The 19883-nt window shown below is 41.8% G+C and overlaps 1 protein-coding gene across 1 annotated transcript in view; it reads right to left on the reverse strand.

The window, feature by feature from the left end:
- citb (citron rho-interacting serine/threonine kinase b) overlaps nt 1-19563 on the reverse strand; it is a 56635-nt gene extending 37072 nt beyond the window's left edge. Inside the window, exons 1-13 of the mRNA XM_073465791.1 lie at nt 19534-19563; nt 16427-16549; nt 14612-14755; nt 13870-13989; nt 6459-6629; nt 6197-6250; nt 6012-6065; nt 4256-4396; nt 2681-2806; nt 1179-1274; nt 834-950; nt 514-623; nt 152-326 (exon numbers count right to left, since the gene is read on the reverse strand). Of these exons, the coding sequence (XP_073321892.1) occupies nt 152-326; nt 514-623; nt 834-950; nt 1179-1274; nt 2681-2806; nt 4256-4396; nt 6012-6065; nt 6197-6250; nt 6459-6629; nt 13870-13989; nt 14612-14755; nt 16427-16549; nt 19534-19563 (1461 nt within the window). The remainder of the gene's footprint in view (nt 1-151; nt 327-513; nt 624-833; nt 951-1178; nt 1275-2680; nt 2807-4255; nt 4397-6011; nt 6066-6196; nt 6251-6458; nt 6630-13869; nt 13990-14611; nt 14756-16426; nt 16550-19533) is intronic.
- Between the last annotated feature and the right edge of the window lie 320 nt (nt 19564-19883).

The raw sequence follows: 19883 nt of genomic DNA on the forward strand, positions 1-19883 counted from the left end.
GCTCAGACATAAACAGATCCTTTGTGTAAATACTCCACACGGCGTCAATGAAAACTACTCAGAAACAGAATTAGAGTCGGATAAGAAGAGTCGTTATCCAACAATCTGTGAGGCCTTCTGCTTCTTCTTCTTCTCCATCGCGTCCCCTCACCTCTCGGAGCCTGGTCTCCAGCTCCATCACGCGGCTCTTATTGCTTTGCTCCTGCTGGCTCATTTTCTCCAGGTGCTCCTCCAGTTTGGCGTTCTGGGCCTCCAACTTCCCAGCCTGAGACTCCAAGTAGAACTTCTGCTGGCGAAGCTCTGAGATCATCTCCTCCTGCGCTTTCCTGCCGAGAACATGCACATGCATAACGTTTAATAGGGGATAATGCAAGCTGGTATGATGTCATTATGTGCACATACAGTCCCAAGGCAAGACAGACTAGCTTCAAGGTACTATTTTCAGTTGAATTCACCTCAGTGTATTTCATGGATGGAGGAAGTTTTTCTAACATTTTCTGTTTCTGCACTTACATGTTTTTCTGGGTGTAGATGCTGCTGTTGGCTGCCAGTTTGTTGGCCTCAGACAGCTCAGCAATTCTCTGCTCCAGGCTGTTCATCTTAGAGTCCATAGCATTTATGGTCTGAAGAGAAATTATGGACTGAATAACTGTTCAACATTCAGTTAGATCCTCACATGACTGGCTTTAACTGGGGATCACGTTAAAGTTCATTATTTTGTGCTCCACAGTAACAAAACCCAAGATTAGTCCAAACAAAGAAATCTATGTCAGTGTGATAAAATGTTAAGATATGCCTGAAATAGCGTCACTGCCGAGCTGGTCACTTCTTACCGCCTTCTGTTCACTGATGACGCTGCACTTCTCCCGCACCTCCTCCTCATATTTGCTCTGACTGGACTCCAGCATCTCCTTATCAGCCATGTCCGCCTTCATCTGGGCCTCCAACACCTGCTCAATGCCAGGCAGCCCACAGAACCATAACCAGGATATCACTTAACTAACAGGACAGAGAATGTGAGGATGACATACTGTAGATCTCCCAAGCACACCCACAACTCAAAACAGCTAAACTATGACCACACATGTCACAGAGCACTTCCTGTGAGCACAGTACATTAAGATATACCTGCCTGCTGTCTGCATATGTGTGAGTGTTTATATGATGTGAAGTTCAACCTTTATCTTGTCCTCATAGAGCTTCTCCTTCTGCTTCAGATGAGTCTCCAGCCGCTGGGCTGTAGCTTGGGTCTCTCGCAGACTCTCCTCCAGCCCCTACATAAAAATACACATTATGCAAGTCAACATCGAGGTGGTTGGAGATGGTGCCTGCTGGTGAAGTACCTGAAGGCATTCAGATGTTCAGACTGCAGGAAAAGCTGAATCAGAAAGTGTCCGCACTATACTACTGTGATCAGATCGGATTTATGTGTCCTGACATCACCATCATTATCTGCATGAGTTGCTGTGGTAACAACGTAGGAGTCAGTAGCTCCATATGCTGGTGACGCGGCTTTCCAACATTGGATGCATGATCAATCATCTCGCTCTCCAAAACAATCGCCCTGTCAAAGTTGCGGAGCAGACAAATTTATTCCAGCGTGACTCAGCAGACTGTTGTTCTCCATGTTGTCGTCCATAACCGCTCCACTTGAAGCAGCATGGATTCTGCTCAGCCGCTGTGATGAACGTCCGTCGTCGTTGTCGTTGTCGTTGCGTGTGAAACAAGACGCTTTGAAATCTCACATTAGTGGCCAGAGCGTCTGGACTGACGCGCATCTGAAATCCGAGTGTAATCGCATTTTAAACCACCTACATATGTGGGTTTTTTTGCCGTCCAGACTTCCTTAAAAACAATCTGGATACAATCTGTTTATGCCACAAAAGAGATTTGAGCTGAAATCTGAACACAGCCTTTAACCAGCCCCTTGTCTTCGTCACTATGGATGAAGTAAGTGGGTGTAAGTACGCGTGAAGGACGATCTCATCCATATTAATGAGATCAGCCTGACCCCTTCAGTCCTTATTGACCTTTTTCTCTTGTCACTGCAAGAAAAACACAGGTGGAACAAATGCACAATGCTCTGGAGCTGACACACCTTAAATGAAACGCAGCAACTCATTATTACCTTCTTCTCCTGTGCACCCACACACTGGGTTTCACTTAGTCTGGTTAAACAGACCTCAGATCAGGTTAGAGCTGGGCATAAGTATGCAGGAGATTAAGCGAGCGAACTCTGTGAACTAGTATGGGTCATAATTTCTGTCATTATATATAGTTGATCATATAATTAGTCCGACCATAAGAGATGCGACAAAAACAGTTAAGTGAGAGAGAGACATCACTCATAGACAGTCCGTACATGCCCACACTAATCAGGAAATTCAATAACAACAATGGAAAGCACAAGTGTGGGTGTAGTATGACTATATAGGGACTTTCAAATGACACTATATTATGTAAAAACCCATTATTGTATGGGTAACGTTGCACCCCGTGTATGTAAGAACCAGCAATTTACATCCAGATCATCTAGAAAAGATCATAAATAAACAACACAAGGTTTTTCAGGAATATTATGTAAAATAGCACTTCCTCTGCAGTGATGACAATGAGCTATGTTTACCTCACACCTCCTCTGATTATTTTAGCTCCACACAAGTAGTGAAAGGTGGGTTACCATAATCTTATCCGCCATCTGCTGAATCTGCTGGGACTTGCTCTGGATCTCATCCTTCAGTTTAGTCTCCCGACGCTCGACGATCTCCAGCCGCTTCACTTGGTTCTCCAGAGTCTTCCTACCGTCCTGCACACACAAAAACAAAACACGCACAAACAAGACTTTTATTTCTTTTTAGCTTGATGAATGCAACCTCAGGTCAAAAGCTCCATAGTCCATAATAATGCTTTTTGCTACGTGGACGTCATAGCACATTTTGTAGAAATGCTAATTAGACTTCCACTTCAAGGAGAAAAGGATGACATGCTGAAGCAGCCACATCCATTTGGCTTGTAAGCGATGCACCTCTGCAGTGTTTATATCTCATTATTTCAACTTCCTCACAGAGATTCAAAAAAAATCCCATTTGCATTCATGTGTGAAGGTGCGAGAGGTCTTCAGAGCTGTCTAAATTTGACCATGTGCATATTTTCTTCCCTCCGACTCTGCCGTCCAAATTAACCTATGCTAATAACCAACTTTACATGTCTGTTGATCGATGAGAAGTGCTGCTTTTAGATGATCTCGTAACAACCCCTTTAGAAAATAAAGTATACTGAATATGTGGTTACAGACACGATACAAAGTACACAAACGCATACATTTATAGCATCATTTTAGTAAAGCTAATGAATTGTGTGACTAAGCCACCGTACAGTTCTGCATTTCACTTACGAATAAAGGCTTTTAAAACAGATACAGACGTCCCTGCTAATTGAAAACTACTCACTTGTTCATAATCACATTAAAGGATAAGTGCAAGCAAAACAAAAGGTTTATTTTTGGCACAAACCTAATAAAAATGGTAAATTACTTAGTGCAGCAAAATAAAAAATTGCACTGTTATTAAAAGGTCTTTACACAGATACGGATGTTTGCTTTTTGTTAAATTTAGATGTCAAGGCATTCACAATTCAGCCGGTGAATTAGGCCTGCAAGAAAACTGTGTACAACAACAGTTTGTCAACATTATAGCAGAAGCAGGAGGCCGAGGCACTGTGGAGCCACTCGAGAATAAATTAGTAAAATGTCACATGCAGACTGATTAGCGTCATAACACCAGTAACAATAACTGCCTTTCTCTTAACAATGAACACAACAGCACTTATTATGATATTTGTACAAAAAACAAACTGCTGTGATATGAGATATATCAAATATCTATATATTTATCCTGTGTGCCTTACACACAATCAGAAAATACAAAAATCATGTGAAAACAAGCTGTCAAATTATGACCAACTGTGTCAAACATTCAGGCTATCTGACATGCTATCATGCCATCACGGCACAAGTGTTCCTCAGAAGGTGCAAAGACAACATGTTCACAAGAGAGAGAGCATATGGGCTCTTTGTGCTTAGCAGATAGCACAGCCAGATTTATTTATGCAACACTTTAAACAAAGAGGTTCATAATGTTGCAAAGTAACAAATGACATGTTACACAGAAAAAAGGAGAAGAAAACAGGCAGGAGGCCAGAACATGTTTACTGAGTGTGAGTGTGTGAGTGTGTGATACCAGAGGTGTGTTTGTACCTCAGTCTCACGGAGGCGTCGACGCAGGCTGTCACTGGAGTCTTCCTTGTTCTGTAGCCGCTCCAGGTCTCGCTCCAGACGGTCTTTGGCCACTCTCATACTCTGAAGATGGTCCGTAGCCTCAGAACTGGCCTTCAACGACTAGGAGGAAAAGGAAAATATCATTCAAGGAGTAAATATTATTCACACAAAATTAAATGTAATACAAAGTCTATACTGACCGGGTCAACTTTACAAAATCTCATGTCCAAACTCCGACACTACATGCCATCATAGAATGATTAATAACTCCATCAATAAAAGATGTTTATTACACATCCAGCCCAGAAGAAAGCTCTGTGTGACCCAGCATACATCAGTCTGATATATGACAAATAATGTAAACTACTTAAGTATCAGGAGACAAGGAAGGAAATGTGGTGGCTAAATCAATAAAAGGAAATGTGTCGACCGTCAGGGCTTTTATAATTATTACCCATTTAATGATTTAGCCACTACAATAAAGGCTTTTCCTTCCTCGTCTCCTGATATTTTCTTTTTTGGCTGGATTGCTTTTTAAAATCACCTTTTTCTCCCGTTTTCCAAAAGCACCCGACACAACTTGTCACCACCATTGTGTTTAATCGAGCAACCGTCATCTTCTCTTTATTCTACGTACAGTATATAGTTTATATGTCCATGTATAATTCACACATATATACTCAAAATGAGTTAGGGAAATTGGGATGACAAAACACAAAAAAAAATTCAGATACTTCACAGAATAAACAACCAAGTGAAACACTAAAATATCCCTCACTAATTTTGAGCGGTGTTTGCTTATTGATGTAATGTTTATAAGTCAACACACACGCACATCATTTGGCTCATCAGCCTTCTGTATTCAGAAGATGTTAAGAACTGATTTTTTAAATATTCTGAATTACAAACACTGTTTTTCCTGGAGTTGATAATAAAGTAGCTAATGAGTGAGCCATCACGCCTCCTTCTTCGTCCCGTTTGAGCGCAGTATTGGTGGGGCAGGATGTACAGATCAGGTACTTTTCACTAATCAACGTTTTTATCCTCGTGACGCAGTTCAAAACAGTCACATGCAGGCACCCCAAACATAAAACTGACATTGAAAACTGTTGCTGAGAATGTCTGGCTCATCTACATTTCCTGGTTTTAAATCAGGCCCGTAAAGTTAATGCGTATAAGGACTGACTGACATCCTTTTGCAAACTTCAGTGTCTACCAGCAAACAAACGTCTGTATAACACTAATATGAACTCCTCTACCAAACTGCATGGAGTTATTTTAAGTCCTACCCTACTGATTATTTCATAAACGTGTTCGCACTGAGTCAGAAGTACACCGATTTTCAAATGTGGGCTCAGTCAGCCTTTTGGATATCAGTGCCACAACTCATAATGCTCTCAGCCGAACGGATGGTACTTTTAAATATTCATTTCTGGGGAAAAGACAATTAGAATGAAATTATCTTTACTAATGAGGCAAAGCTGTTTGATTGCTGATAATTAAGCAGTAACTCTGGTTTTTAAAAGACAGCTTAATTGTTCTCGGGGCCGGAGACCAAATGTGACTGTAGAGCGCAGCGAGAGAGAGAGAGAGAGAGCGAGAGAGAGAAGGAGGTCAGGGTAGAGACGGAGTTTATACAATCATCTCAAAGTGTAAAATGCTGTTACATCTCTTTCATTTGAAAGCACAAGCTCGTATAAATTATTCATTAATCTTCGCAGCAGAAATTCTCTACCTTGCCAAGCTTTTCTTGAAGGTCCTGGATCTTCATCTGCTGCTCAGCATTGGTCTAAAACAGAAAGATACAGTCATAATGATGTGTTAAGATCGATATTTAAGCTCATTATCCTTTGTTGAAGTCCTTGTCCAGACATACTGTTGCCGTCCTCACTAATCACATCAATGAACTTCATAAGCTACCTTCTCCAACTTGGTGATCTGGTCATCTGTTTCTGCTTTGCCTTGCTCTTTGGCCTGTGAGGATATAGAAAAAGTCTGAGATCCCCTCCTGGTTATGATCACGGCAAGCAGACAGTACGGTAGAAATCTCATAATGACTACAAGCGAGTTAACAGAATCCTATTACGCTGAGCAATACTGTGATTCAGAATAAGTAGAGTATGTGTCAAAGAAACCAGAACTCCTCTCAGGATCATTAACCCCCTTTAGTTACAGTGTAGACCTTCTGCATCCGATGCTGGTAGTCGGCAGCCTTCCTCTTCAGCTCCTCGCTGCTCTGCCGAGACTCCTTCAGCTCGGACTCGTACAGGTCGCTGCGGCGCCGAGCGGCCGACAGGTCCTCCTCCAGCTGTCTGATGGACACCCGCATCTCCTCCAGCTGGGCATGATATTCCTGCACAAAGACCACAGAAAGCCCCTGGATAAGAGAGGAGAGGAGAGAGGAGATCTCTACACACAAAAGGAGCAATAACATTAACAAAGGAAATTTTCCAGTATGACGAAAGTAAATTCCACTTAATAGAGCACAAACCTCTGCCAGACAGTTCCTGGAAAAGGAGACCGTCTTTTTCAAAATCTGGCTACTTGTAAGCCCTTTATCCAGTTACTCTGAATATACTTGTCTATATCTGCCATTAAAGGTTGCCCTTCTACCAGTGCAGCAAATTTAAGGACAAATTGGCCTATTTGAAGAAAATGTTCTGGTTGGAGGCCACTGCATTATTTATAAGAACAAACTCATTCATAAGAGATGTATTTTAGATAAGCTACTGGAAGAGCAGCACGTTCAACTTAAATGGTTCAACATAGTGGAGGCAAATTAAAGGGTAACTCCATCAATTTTACACATTATAGTGTGTTTACAGGTCTGGAGGATTACTACTGCATATGTGGGGGGGAAAAAGCAGCGTGAAGCAGTTTGTGTCTCTAGAGGAAGCTGCATGTAATCTGATAAACTGCCTCCAGTGATGTTAGTCAGACAGAGAGGAGGAAAAACACTTAAAGCGTTTTACTTAGAGGTAATTTATCAGATGACATGCGGTTTCCTCTGGAGCCACTAAAGGCTTTATACTACTTTTTTTCCCCACGTATAAAAAGGTACAAGGCATATTTAATGTCATTTTTTTAAACAAGGGTTTAAGGTTTCGAGTCCGGCTACATCTTTTGTAGACAATGAAGTGTTGATGATGAAGAGGAGGAGTCTCACAGCCTGGGGAGTGAAGCTGCTGTGTAGTCTGGTTGTACAGCAGCAGATACTTCTGTATCTTTTGGACTCACTTCACTGATATCACTGATGCTCTGTAGATGGTACCAGTGATGTTCTGGGCGGTTTTATCACCCCCTGTGGAGCCTTCCTGTCCTGGGCCGTGATGAACCATGCCAGTTTGCGATGTTTCCAGTCAGGATGCTTTCTATTACTCATCTGTAAAAGTTGATCAGAATCTCGCTCTGGAGTTTAACCTTCCTAAGTTTCTGTAGGCAGGGTGATGATGTGTGATGACCAAGATAGATTCTCAGTGATGGTAATGCTCCACCTCAGCTCCACTGATGTAGACAGGAGTGTGTGTCTTTGCCTCCGTCTTTTTAAAATCAACTATCAGCTCCAGTAGTACTCTAATCTTTAAAATGGGCGTTAAAATTGAGTTTCCCTTTAACCAAGCTTGTTTTTGGTAGTATTATGAGTACAGAGATACCTCAAATATGGCTGCAAGTATAACCACATCAGTCAATGAACAGAGAGAAGTAACGCGGACGGAAGATTTTGATCAGTCAGAGTCACTTAATGCACATGTCTGTTTAATTGCAATTAGTCACGGCCTAAGAGATCTAATTTCAACCTCCTCATCAGCTTACAGGGAACATCGGCCTGTCTGTCAGCCTAATAAAAAGCAACATCCTCCTGCACCCAGGGAGCCTGACGCTCCACCGACACACATTAGACGAAGCGAAGCCGACAGCATCAGACACGGTGAAAACAAAGCTCAAATAATTTACGCTGAGGAGGACCGGGAGGTTAGATATGTAACCTGTGGATCTTTGAGTAAAGACACAGCCTCCCTGAACAGTCAGCCAATGTAGGGAACTCTGATGTTTAAGAAATAGCAGAGGTGAGGTGGCTGTGCACGGTATAACAGCACCTGTGTGTCTACGCCTCACTGATCATTCTGGCTCCACAAGAGCAGGTTGACAGCTCCCATCAATGAGAACTGACCGAATCTCTTGGGAACCACCTATCGTGACTTCCCACCTCAATAAAAAGCTAAAAAATCATTACATTTCAGTAATTCTTTGACGAAAGAGTCACTCAGTATTAGGATATTAAAGACAAGGGAACACAGCTTTCATCAATATGACGTTAAAGGCTCAATGAATCACAGTATTCTTTCATTACAGGGATCTGTTGGACGATTGGTTTTCTTGTCCTTGGCTCATTCAGGTGATCTCATTCAGGGAATTATAAAGCAAACACACTTGCGTCACTTGTGTTGGAATTCAGCCGTCTTGGATTATTTTTCTCATACTGAAGACACTCCCAAGAGATCAAAGGAAAACATTGGAAACTCACAGCATATGTTGTAAAGTGGGCAGTCGCTCTCAATAGTGTCATTTCATTCTGCAGCTTTACACGTTTAATACTTCCTAGAGACTATGACAGACCTTCAAACCAGTAATTATCCATCTATTCGCTATCTCGGGGCTGTTTACTGTGTTTATCATCAGCTCTAACCGTAAGTACGCATAAAAGGCCTGTCAAGCTTTGGTTACCCCACACGCCGCATGGGGCTGTAGTAAAATCGAAACTCAGCATCCTGAGACATCGGAGGGGTGGAGTTTCTTTAGTCTTTCCAAAACAAAAACAAAAGAGCAAAGCATGTCAGATAAGCAGCCAAACAGTGTTATATACAAATGAAATAAGAAGTCAGATCACACTTTATCTATCTACACTATAGGACTATTTCTATACTGCAAGACAAGAACATTTCTGTTTCTTTATTTCCATGTCTTCTACATGAATCATCAACTGATGAGGATGCTGACATTTGTCTCAGACACGCAGCTTTGACTCAGTTCTTTAGCACAATTTCATCGTATGTGAAAAAAAATATAAAGGGTTTTGTTGCTCCAGAGGAAGCTGCATGTAATCTGATAAATTGCCTCCAATGATGTCAATCAGTGGCATTGTGGGTAATGCAGGTAATGCAGTGGAAAGCAGCCCACTGGTCTAGCAGTGCACCTCTATAACACTGTTGGACTCATTATAGACAGTTTAGATCAGAACTGAGACAGCAGAACCAGAGATATCGCCTTTTTTATTCCATGCATTCTTTTTCCTTTCCAAATTGAGGTGCCTACATTACCCACAATGCATTCAGACAGCGAGCGACATCATCGGAGGCAATTTATCAGATTGAATGCAGCCTCCTCTGGAGCCACAAAAGGCTTCATACTCCCCAAGTCCTATAAACACACACAGCATATTACCAGAGTAACCGCTAACTGCTGCTAACTGTTTTGTATTATACATCCACGACTGTAGCTGATGTTAGCTTGTTAGCACAGTTAACCGTGCAGCTAGTCGGACTGCTGGGGAGTCTTTGTGTTTACACCACTAGCGCAGGCGCTTCGGAGGGTTTTGCAGGCACAGGGCTAGCGGGTTAGCATGCTAACTTAAGCAGATATCTCTGCGACACAGTACATAGATGCCTCGAAACTGTTGTTTTCTATACACTGTTGAATGTTTTAAACTAAAATTCTTACATATTGCACCTTTAACAGCCATAGCAACAGTGATTAATGCACCAAGAACAATGCCAATGTGATAACAAAGGCAGGGATGAGGCAAACATAGATAAAAATAATGCGTGATTCAGATAATCAGCGAGCCACCAACCCAAAGCACTGGTATTTGATGACCTGGGAATGAGGCACAACAATCTACTATCTTTCTCCAGAATCGCTGACGCCCAGAAACGTCCGGAGCTGATGAGGAAATAATAAAGAACAGGCAGAGGGCAGGGTCTCTGCAGATACAGAGAAGCTACAGACTTCTTTGTATGTTGAATTATCGTTAGAAGATAACTGCAGGCTTTTTACAGCGTAACTGTGAAAGTCTCACGCTGTCTAACCCTTATTGTGTTAATACAACCAGACAAACAGAAACAAACAGAAACAGTTTTCCATAGTTGGTCTTTGCTCTCATGTCTTTGGTGAAATAGTTTCCTTGCATATGTTTGCAGGTTTCAGTGGCTTCGGCACAGTTTGCTTTTCTCTAAAAATGAATCTATCTGCAATATCTACTGTTTGTTGTTCCAACACTGCATGGCTTCTGCATGAAAATGATAACACTGCAGTCATATGACAGAGCGTGGGAGACAGATGCTTTTCAAGATGAAATGCTGGATTTAGCCGGCGTAAATACCCTGCTGAGAGGCACCAATGGGAACACGGAGCCAGATTACATGCATGAGCAGCAAAATAAATTAAATATGAAGATACAGACTCGACTAATTTATCCATAGAAGGTTTGCTTATACCTGACTCAGAATCAGCTGTGCACTGACAAGGAATTTCACTCCTTTATTTCCCTGAACGCTACACACAGCTATAAACAAGAACTACAGAGCTAAACGAAGTAGTGTTGTTAAAAATATTGACAATCCTGAAAAGTAGACTAATTTGAGAGATCCAACAGTCCCTTTGCTCGAAACGCACACCACAAATATCACAGGCAAGCTAAGTCTGTAGTTATCCTTACTCTCTGAGGCTGTGAACATGTTATCAGGTTCAACTACCATAAATGTCAACATTACAAGTTAGCGTAGCGATGTTGCTGAGGAAAAGGAGCTAACACCTCCTCCCGAGGGATCCCCAAAGGTCTCAGTATGCCTTAAATTAGACAGGGTATGAAATCCTCTTTTCAAACTGGGAGGTCTTTGTCCATCAATTTCTGAAACTTTCCAAAACAAACAATCAGGAGACAAAAGGAGGCAGAATTTAAGCTTCTGTCAAGCTCTCTGTTTTCCATTTTTCCACAACTGCTCCATCACTTTTTTTACGTGTACAACTGAGTGAAACACCATTAAAGTGTTTGAGGAGGGTCTGACAGTGTGCGCCCTAATCCTCATTCGTACGATTTATTGTATCAAGACAGCAAAGTCCACACACAGAGGAGAAAGATCAGACTGCCAGAGGGATGCAGGCAGGCTTTTTGACCCTCCTCCGAATGAAGCCATTCAGAACAGGTTGTGAACACATTTTATTTCAAATATATACTGGACCCTTAGAGGATGAGATGGTATTTTTTCTTTTTTTGTCTTAAAACAATCGCCACATGCCCAAACCCAGTTATGGACTGCTAATAAGCACAGTAACAAGTGCTGTACTTGAGTATTTCTAATTTATGCTACTTTCTATTTGTACTCCACTACATCTCAGATGCAAATATTGTACTTTTTACTTCACTACATTTATTTGACATCATTAGGTACTAATTACTTATTAATACAAAACACAAATCAATAGATAAAATCATAATGTAATATACTTAAACTTAAATTAAAGTACTTCAAATGGCCCCATCTTTATCAGCTGCAACATTAAAGTGATCAATAATCTGTGGGGTTTACTCAAAGGGGACACAAACCAAGGACGTTACATTAAATCTGTACACAGTGTTCGAGGTGAAGCCTCGCTTATTTCTCTGAAAGCTGCTCAGTGGCGTTTTGAAGCCAAAAATCTCGACTTCCCGGGTATGAAAACAGCCGGATCGTCCATCAGGAAGATGGAACAGGGAGACACAGGAACACAAGGTCAAAACAGAACAGACAAACTGACAAAGGGACTTAAATACACAAGAGGTGATAAACTGATGGGACACAAGTGATCACAGAAAAAGGGCAGGAAAACAGACAAAGGGAGGAAGTGGGAAGAAGACACATGAGGATAGAACTTCAAAATAAAACAGGAAATAACCATAATAACATACAAATCACATGTCGTATATCATCCTGAAATGAACCATTGTGCATATTAATTGGTATATTCTGATGCCACCACTTCAGTACTTTTATTAACGCAGATTCTTAATGCAGAACTTTTAGTATTGATACTTTTACTTTAGTTAAATATCTCAGTACTTCTTCCATCACTGCCTTTATCAACACTGACAGTTTTTGCCTGCTGTAATCCTTCTTTCTGTTTGTACCTTCCAACATGTGATGGGAACAAAACTCACAGTTTGATTATTCTTAAAAGGGGAAACAGCGTGGGGGCTTCAGCCTGGATTACTTCAGCTGCCTTCTCCTGCCAATTATCAGCAGCTCAATTACAAGGTCCTTCTGAACTGCATGAACCCTTTCTTTGATGCTGTTTTTTTCTAAATGGACATTTTTTTCAACTGAGCTTTTATTAAATGATGGTCTTAAATTGCATTTTCTGGATTTAAAAAATGCAGACTGTCTCACCAGGGGAGTTTATTAAGATGCAAGGTGATATTCAGTTGCATTCCTCTGTGACACATTACCACTAATTTCAGGGGTGATGCATCAAGTGATGGTCAGATATTCTGTTTCTCAAACAGTACGAGCCGCTGAGGCCCCAGCACCTCATCACGACAGCCTGCCCACTGCATCAGGGCTCTCTCTTCACTCGTAGGTATATCGCTCTCATCACCATAGCAACCATTGCACAATGTATTCAGTGCTTGGTAACCAGCACTAGTGTAGGCTGAGAGAAAACAGGTTGCTTTTCTGTTACCTTTTTTTTTTATTTTTTTTTCCCAGGAAAAAAAAGGTGCATAATGCCAGAAAGATGATTCTTCATACTGTCTCTGTTGTCCTGATCTGTCAGTCTTGTAACAGCCTAATTGTCACAGCTGGCATCACTCGGTCATGAGGTGCTGCCACACATGCAGGAACACACACACGCAAAAATACTCACACATGCCACACACTCATCGCATTACATTTCAGTAATTAAAGGGCTGCGTGTACGGTAAAGCTCCTCTGGCTTCTTTGTCCGTAGAGATTCACACTGAGCTGACCCAGCAGTCACTTGATACACAAATTGTATCACCAGCTTGGTGTGAAGAAGCTTTCTCTTGCAAATAAACCAATTAACTTTAAATGACCTTAAAGTTGTTTTTTTTTTAACGTATTGTGAAGTGAATCTCTTGTAAGTCTTCGCACATAGTGAACAAACAAATCTTTTTCAATAGATGATGTTCTATACTCAAGTTCAAGGATTTTTAAAGAAAGTTCACAATAATTCACGTAAATATGGTGCTGCAACACGATGCGTATTTAAACATGCTGTGCAGTAGGTGCTTACTGTTATACTGACTACATCCCTGCAGAGATTCCAACATCATGTGCCTGGCTAATTAACACATACACCCCACACACTCAGCCTGGGTGACTTGAAAAAAATTCTGTCACTGAAGAGAGATCATTTCATTTGCTCGCTGTTTCAGGAGTTGTACAACAGTTAAATCTAAAATGATTGTTATGTCAGTTAGTTGATCAGTTTGCTTTGCCACGCCCTGATTTTCACTTTGAGCCCTCAACATTAGGAGTAAATAAAATACATCTCAATCCACTGACCGACCAAGATGACACCCACGTTTGCCGTCCTACCTGCTCCTTGATTTCTTGCAGCTTGTTGCTCTGCTCCCGGATGTCATGCAGAAGCTGCAGCGCTTTATCGTCCTCCTTTGACACCTCCATACGAGCCTGCTCCAAACTGCGCTTTAGACTCTGAAATCGACACATACATACAGTATGATCAGTAACAGCTCTGCAATAATTGGATATAATGTGAAGATCCTTTGTTTAACAGTTTTAAACAGGTGTTGATTCTGTTTTGTGGTCACATGGGAGGCTGTGCTGTTGAACTGGATTCTACTTCTAATGTTTTGTCCACCCAAATTATATCAATTTATCCAACTCATTGCAGTCAAATCCTAATGAACATGCATGTATACAGACATGTTTTCATCACGTCAGAGGACATTACATTGACTTACATTCACTCCAACCATAACCAGTGACCTAAACCTCACCTAACCTCAAGCCAAGACTTCAGCTTAAATTTTAAACGGACTCGTCGTTAGTTTGTCAGCTGACTCCATTTCTAAATGAACGTTAGCTACCATTGCTCTCTGTTAGTGGAGCAGAAAGAGGCACTGAGACGAGGCACATCATTTGGACTGTTGCAGAAAATCCGACCTGCAGGCAACCGAGAGAGACTGTAAAGTCTCATTTTTCACGTCATCTTATGTTACATTGTTACATAGAGCCCCTTTAATGATCTACGTTATGAGGACTTGCATTTTGTCCCTTACAAAGTCCCCCGTAGTAACAGTGTAGGCCTACTCACACTGCATTCTGTGATGTAGGTTGCCAGGTCCTGCTCTAGGATGGTCCTCTGGGTCTCTGAGGCCTTCAACTCTATATCCTTCTGCTGCAACACTGACTCCAGGTCAGACATCTTCCTCTGGACGAGTGAGATTTCCTGCTCAACCTGGAAACAACAGCACAGCATGGACCTCACTTTACTCTGACAGTTTAGTCTCACTTAATGAATCTCTGGGGCCCGTGGATCTGAGTGGATACATTTGTTACAGTGTTCCTTGAGACTGTAACTGTGTTAAGGATATCGTCTTCTTACTGTCTAAACAACAATATATTTATAATGTGTGTGTGTTCAAGTGTGCAAGGCTGGACTTGTTTGGTGGCACATGTCATTGGTAGCGATTGATGATACAATTAGATGTGCCTTTACAGCATTACAAGGCCCGAGGAGCACTGGAAACCAGAGAAACAGCAGAGGCTTGCTGCACGGCCAGAGAAACACAGCACAGAACAGCAACACAAACACACAGTCAGAGTGCAGACACATGCTCACAACAACACGGCACCACGGCACCACAGCATGGGGGCTGGAGCCATAAAAAGCAGTGGGTCGACACTGTACTGGAATCCAGCACTTTTTAAAAATATCTGGTCATTTCCAACACAGATCAAAAGATGTTGCATAGTGGTCTGAATACAACACAGGATGGTTAACAAAACCATTTTCCAGAAGTCTAACAAAAATAGATATTTGGATCTAAAATGACGTCTTCTGGAGGGATGGAGGTGGTGAAGAGGTTTAGCTGTTGTTGTACATCTTAATGGAGTCGTCCCTGTTTTGCAAGTGGCTTCACACATCACTGCAAGCTGCTGTGTGGAAGATACTGAGCCACATGCTCATTTTACTTTCTGTATTTTGTTACTACTATATATTACACTATTTTATTACTATTACAAGACAAAATAGTAGGTCAATATGTAATGTTTTGAATCTTACTACCAGCCAGCTGAGCAAATTCACCAAAAGATTATCTTTACCGCACACGTCTGACTGTTTGTTGATGGAGGTCACCTAACAAAACGGACATTAAAGAAGCACTATGTAGGTTTTTGGGAAGAAATTTTAATCTGAAGAGAAAGATATTCATTTACTGATTTTATGCCTTAAGAAAAACAAAATAAACAAACTCTTGTTAACACAATTTCATACTGTTTTACCGTGTTTATATGTGGCGGACCCTGCCACCTTCTTCGTACGGTCAGGTTATGCCAAGAAAACTACTGGTTAGGGTTAGAAATAAACATTACGAATGTTCCTGCGTTACCTAAGTACCTTACGTTCTTTATACATTATGACATTTCACTACGTTGGTAAGTTAAAATAACTCACCATTGACTGTTTATTTCACACTGGGAGGAGAGGGAGGAAAGATGGATGCTCTCCACAACAGTGCAACACCATGTTTAACATATCAATTAACTCTGTTCTCTCTTTTCACAGGTTTCCGATTACAGGGGAAAGATCGTAATACTATATATACTTATATTCTTTTATTAGTTTTAGGTTGCTTTTGTTTGTTATTTCACCCATTGTGTTAAAAAGAGCCATAAGTTATTCTGAGCTCAACAGCAGAGAGATGTACTCTGTACATCTGTCAAGGATTCGCCCCAGAAGGACGGCTCCATTTTCACAAATAGTTACGAATGACGTGGAACACCAAGATACATAAACACACACACACACACACACACACACACACACACACTACTACTACTACAGTGTAAAGACAAACTGACAAACAGATGGCTGATTTAGCTCGTTCTGGAAACAAACTCTTACCATGTGAAGAGTAATACCTGTGACATGTGTCCGGCAATTCTGGCTGTTTTGGTCGTTTTTAATGAGATTCTTCCCAAAGACGATGGTCTTATCCAGAGATGTTGGTTGGATGTAGTCACTGATCTGCAGGAGAGGAGAGCGTGAAGAGAGAGGATGGGAGATAGATAGAGGGAGAAACACATGACAGTAAACAGCCTTTATGCACAAGCTCTCGAACACTGAAGGGCTGACTCAATGCTCTTATGTAAAACACTAACCTTTTATAATCACACTGTATAGATTTTTTGTCAGTCTGATATTATTTATCCTCCATATGTATCTCTAACACTCAACATAAGAGCCAAAGCTGACTGAATTCATGCATCTAAATGTTCAGATACATTAATTCATTTAGTATTCGACTGCAGTTGTGATTATTGCAATCAAAACTAGATATATTCACGTTTATACAAATAGCTAATCAAGCAAATGAGCCCCTATTATTAGCTCCAAAATCAAGGATGGCATTCAGCAATCAATCACCGAGGAATTAAGAAACTCACATAATCCTAGTAACCTATTAATGTGACACTTCTACCTCCACGTGTCCAACACGATCACACGGATAACTAGCAGATGTACATTGTTCACAGTTAAGGTATTTTTAGTGAGAACACCAGAAGAGATTCATACTGCGCTGACCAAACATGCACTCATATTCGAGCTTAACAGATACTATAAATAGCCCGCTCGTGTTCGCACAACAGCCTCTTTTACCACCACTGGATATATTTGGCAGCTTTTGTGATCAAGAGGCAGGCAGAAGAATGAGCGACAGAGGGAGAATGTCTATTAAAAGCAGAGGCTCACCTCCCACTCCTTCCCTACAGTAACATGCTCAGCTCGAGCTCAGCTAACATGTGGACCGTGGCGAACTGCTATGTGTTTTAACTGTCACTTATATTGCCTGTCAATTTTTTGAGTGTGCTCTATTGTGTCTGTGACCAGCGGGATGTTAACGATACTGCCCAGATGATTACATGGAGTTAACAAAAAACAAAAACCATGCAGACGTTGCAGATAAACAACAGACATTATGAGTCTGGACAGATGACTCTGGTGCTTACTAATATTTCCCCAAGAAATGTGACTGTCGTTATCCTCATGCCTCGAGGGGTCGTTTGTGGGGAATGTTGTTCGGTAACACACAAACACAGCATGTGTCGGAGCTGCATCACAACGCTGCCTGGTCTTCCAGTTTCGTTGGCATGACATGAGACCGGAGCAGGTGGCTTGTAAATGAGTGATGATGGCATGAGCACAGCGTCAGCTGAGGTGAGCTTTCACTGGCACCTGCTGATCCCTCAGCCTGTAAGCATGTTACCACAGTGGCAGATATTGCCGTAAATCTGTCTGATTTAGATGAGGTGCTAATATGTCTTGTTTGCATTGATGCTCATTGTTACCTCAAGACTTTCACCCAAAGTGTTTTTAACCAGGAGACACAGAAAAATCAGGAATTGCTCCTGTTTCGCATCTCCTGGCAGCTTGCAGAGCTCTGAACCTGCTTAATGAGCCCCATACATCCATGTGTGCTGAGACACTAACAACGCCGCATGATTTAGTGTTGTATACTTCTTAACAATGAGGAGAACTTTCTCAACAGGCAGCCAGTGGTTAACTTGGTGGTTTGCAGCGTGCCATCCTAGCATGAGGGACCAGATGGGACTCAGATCTGGCTGCCTTCCTTCTAGACTCGAGTGCTAGCTGACCGCCCATAATGAGCTGAGCTAACAGACTGTGCAGCTGGGCTCCTCCTCTGCAATAATTAGCTCCCTGAAAGCAATTACTGATAACTATGGTATACTTTTAAGAAGCTCATTACAACTGCAGGAAAGGCGGTTCGACCGGTGAGCTGGTCTCTCTGTGTTTGCCGATTCCATATTTTTGTTATTGACACCTCGCAGCAGTTCCAGTCCAGAAAACCATCCCACATTTTCTGCTTGGTTTCACAGACTGTGCGAGCATCACAACTACAGTACATGCAATCATAAATGTTCCACAAACGCCACTTGTTCATGGGAGCTCATCAGCAACAGAACGGTCACATTCACTGAGGAACACTGGCTTCTAACTCAGTCGAGGAGCTCTTTTTCGTGGGTTGAATAATGTGTGCTGGGCTTGTGAGTCAGAGTTGTTGAAGAGGAGGAGAGTGGATAGAGGTTGCATCCCAGTCATGGTGTTGCTCTACATTCAGTCTGCAGGGTGACCAGGGGCCAGTGCTACTGTATGGGCTGTAGGCAGCGGTGAATCACAGACCTGTTGCAACACTGTAGTGGCACAGATTCTTCTCTAAAAAACAAGCTCGCAGTCCTTCTCCCATCTACTCCCCTCTGGTTTGATCTTTCAGTCCACCCTCTCCACATAAACTAAGAGGCATTTTATGCCTATTGTCATGACAACAACAAATTAGTAATACCACAGTCATGCAAGGGAAGATTGAGGGCTTCAGGCTTCTGCAATTGCAGCAGTTCTCTGACTCAAATGTGGTTTTCCAGCTCCGTAGTTTCCTGCTAAACACCACAAGCTTTGAAGATTAACCCGGGCCAATCCGTAAAATGCAGCCTCATCCACTGAATCTGTTCTTGATATTACAAGGTGCATAATAGGCCTGGTGCATTTGCATCGGTTGGCACAATTCATGCATGAGAGCATCTGAAGGCATTTTAATACATTTGGAGAGTTTTTCGAAACATATTTTTAGAGTAGTTAGAAAAGAAAATTGTGTAAAGTTTACACATATATACAGCCTGAAGGTGCTGCAAGTGGCTCTGGAGAGCTTTATGCATGTGGCCTGATGGTTAAAGGACCAAAATAAACAAATAGTTGTTTGTTCGATGAGATGCTAAAAGGAAAATTCTACCCTGAAACAGTTAAAAACTGGTCTTGGTGGTTACATAATTAGCTAGATAAGTTGTCATTTTAAAATTATTGCAATAGTCAAAATAATTGACTGATATTTTCCCTAAATTTTCCAGTGACAAGGCTGTCGGATGGTGATTACATAACAAGGTGGGTTCAGTGTGGCACTAATAACCGCTGCCACTCGGGCTGCCAAAGCTTCAAACCTGCACCTCAGTGATCTGACACTGATGCATCACCCATCTGTGGTGGCCGAGTTGACTGTTCATCACAATCCATAAAAGTGCGCTGAGCACTTGGGAAAGCACTTCAAAAATCCAGTCTGTCATTATATCACAAATCCAAATGACAAAGAGGATCAGTGTGGGCTTCTGAAGGAGGCTTTTGGGAAAATGACACTTGAGGATATGCAACGGAAGAGCTCTCTCTCTCCCTCTCATCAGCGCTCACATTAGCATTGACAGATTTGCTCTGCAGAGAGTTGGTTTTGGTTTCGACTACGCGCAGGTGTCCCTCATTTTCCTCTGTGCCGCCACCACCAATTTGGTTTGTCTCC

This window comes from Pagrus major, chromosome 5, assembly GCF_040436345.1.
Source record: "Pagrus major chromosome 5, Pma_NU_1.0".
NCBI lineage: Eukaryota > Metazoa > Chordata > Actinopteri > Spariformes > Sparidae > Pagrus > Pagrus major.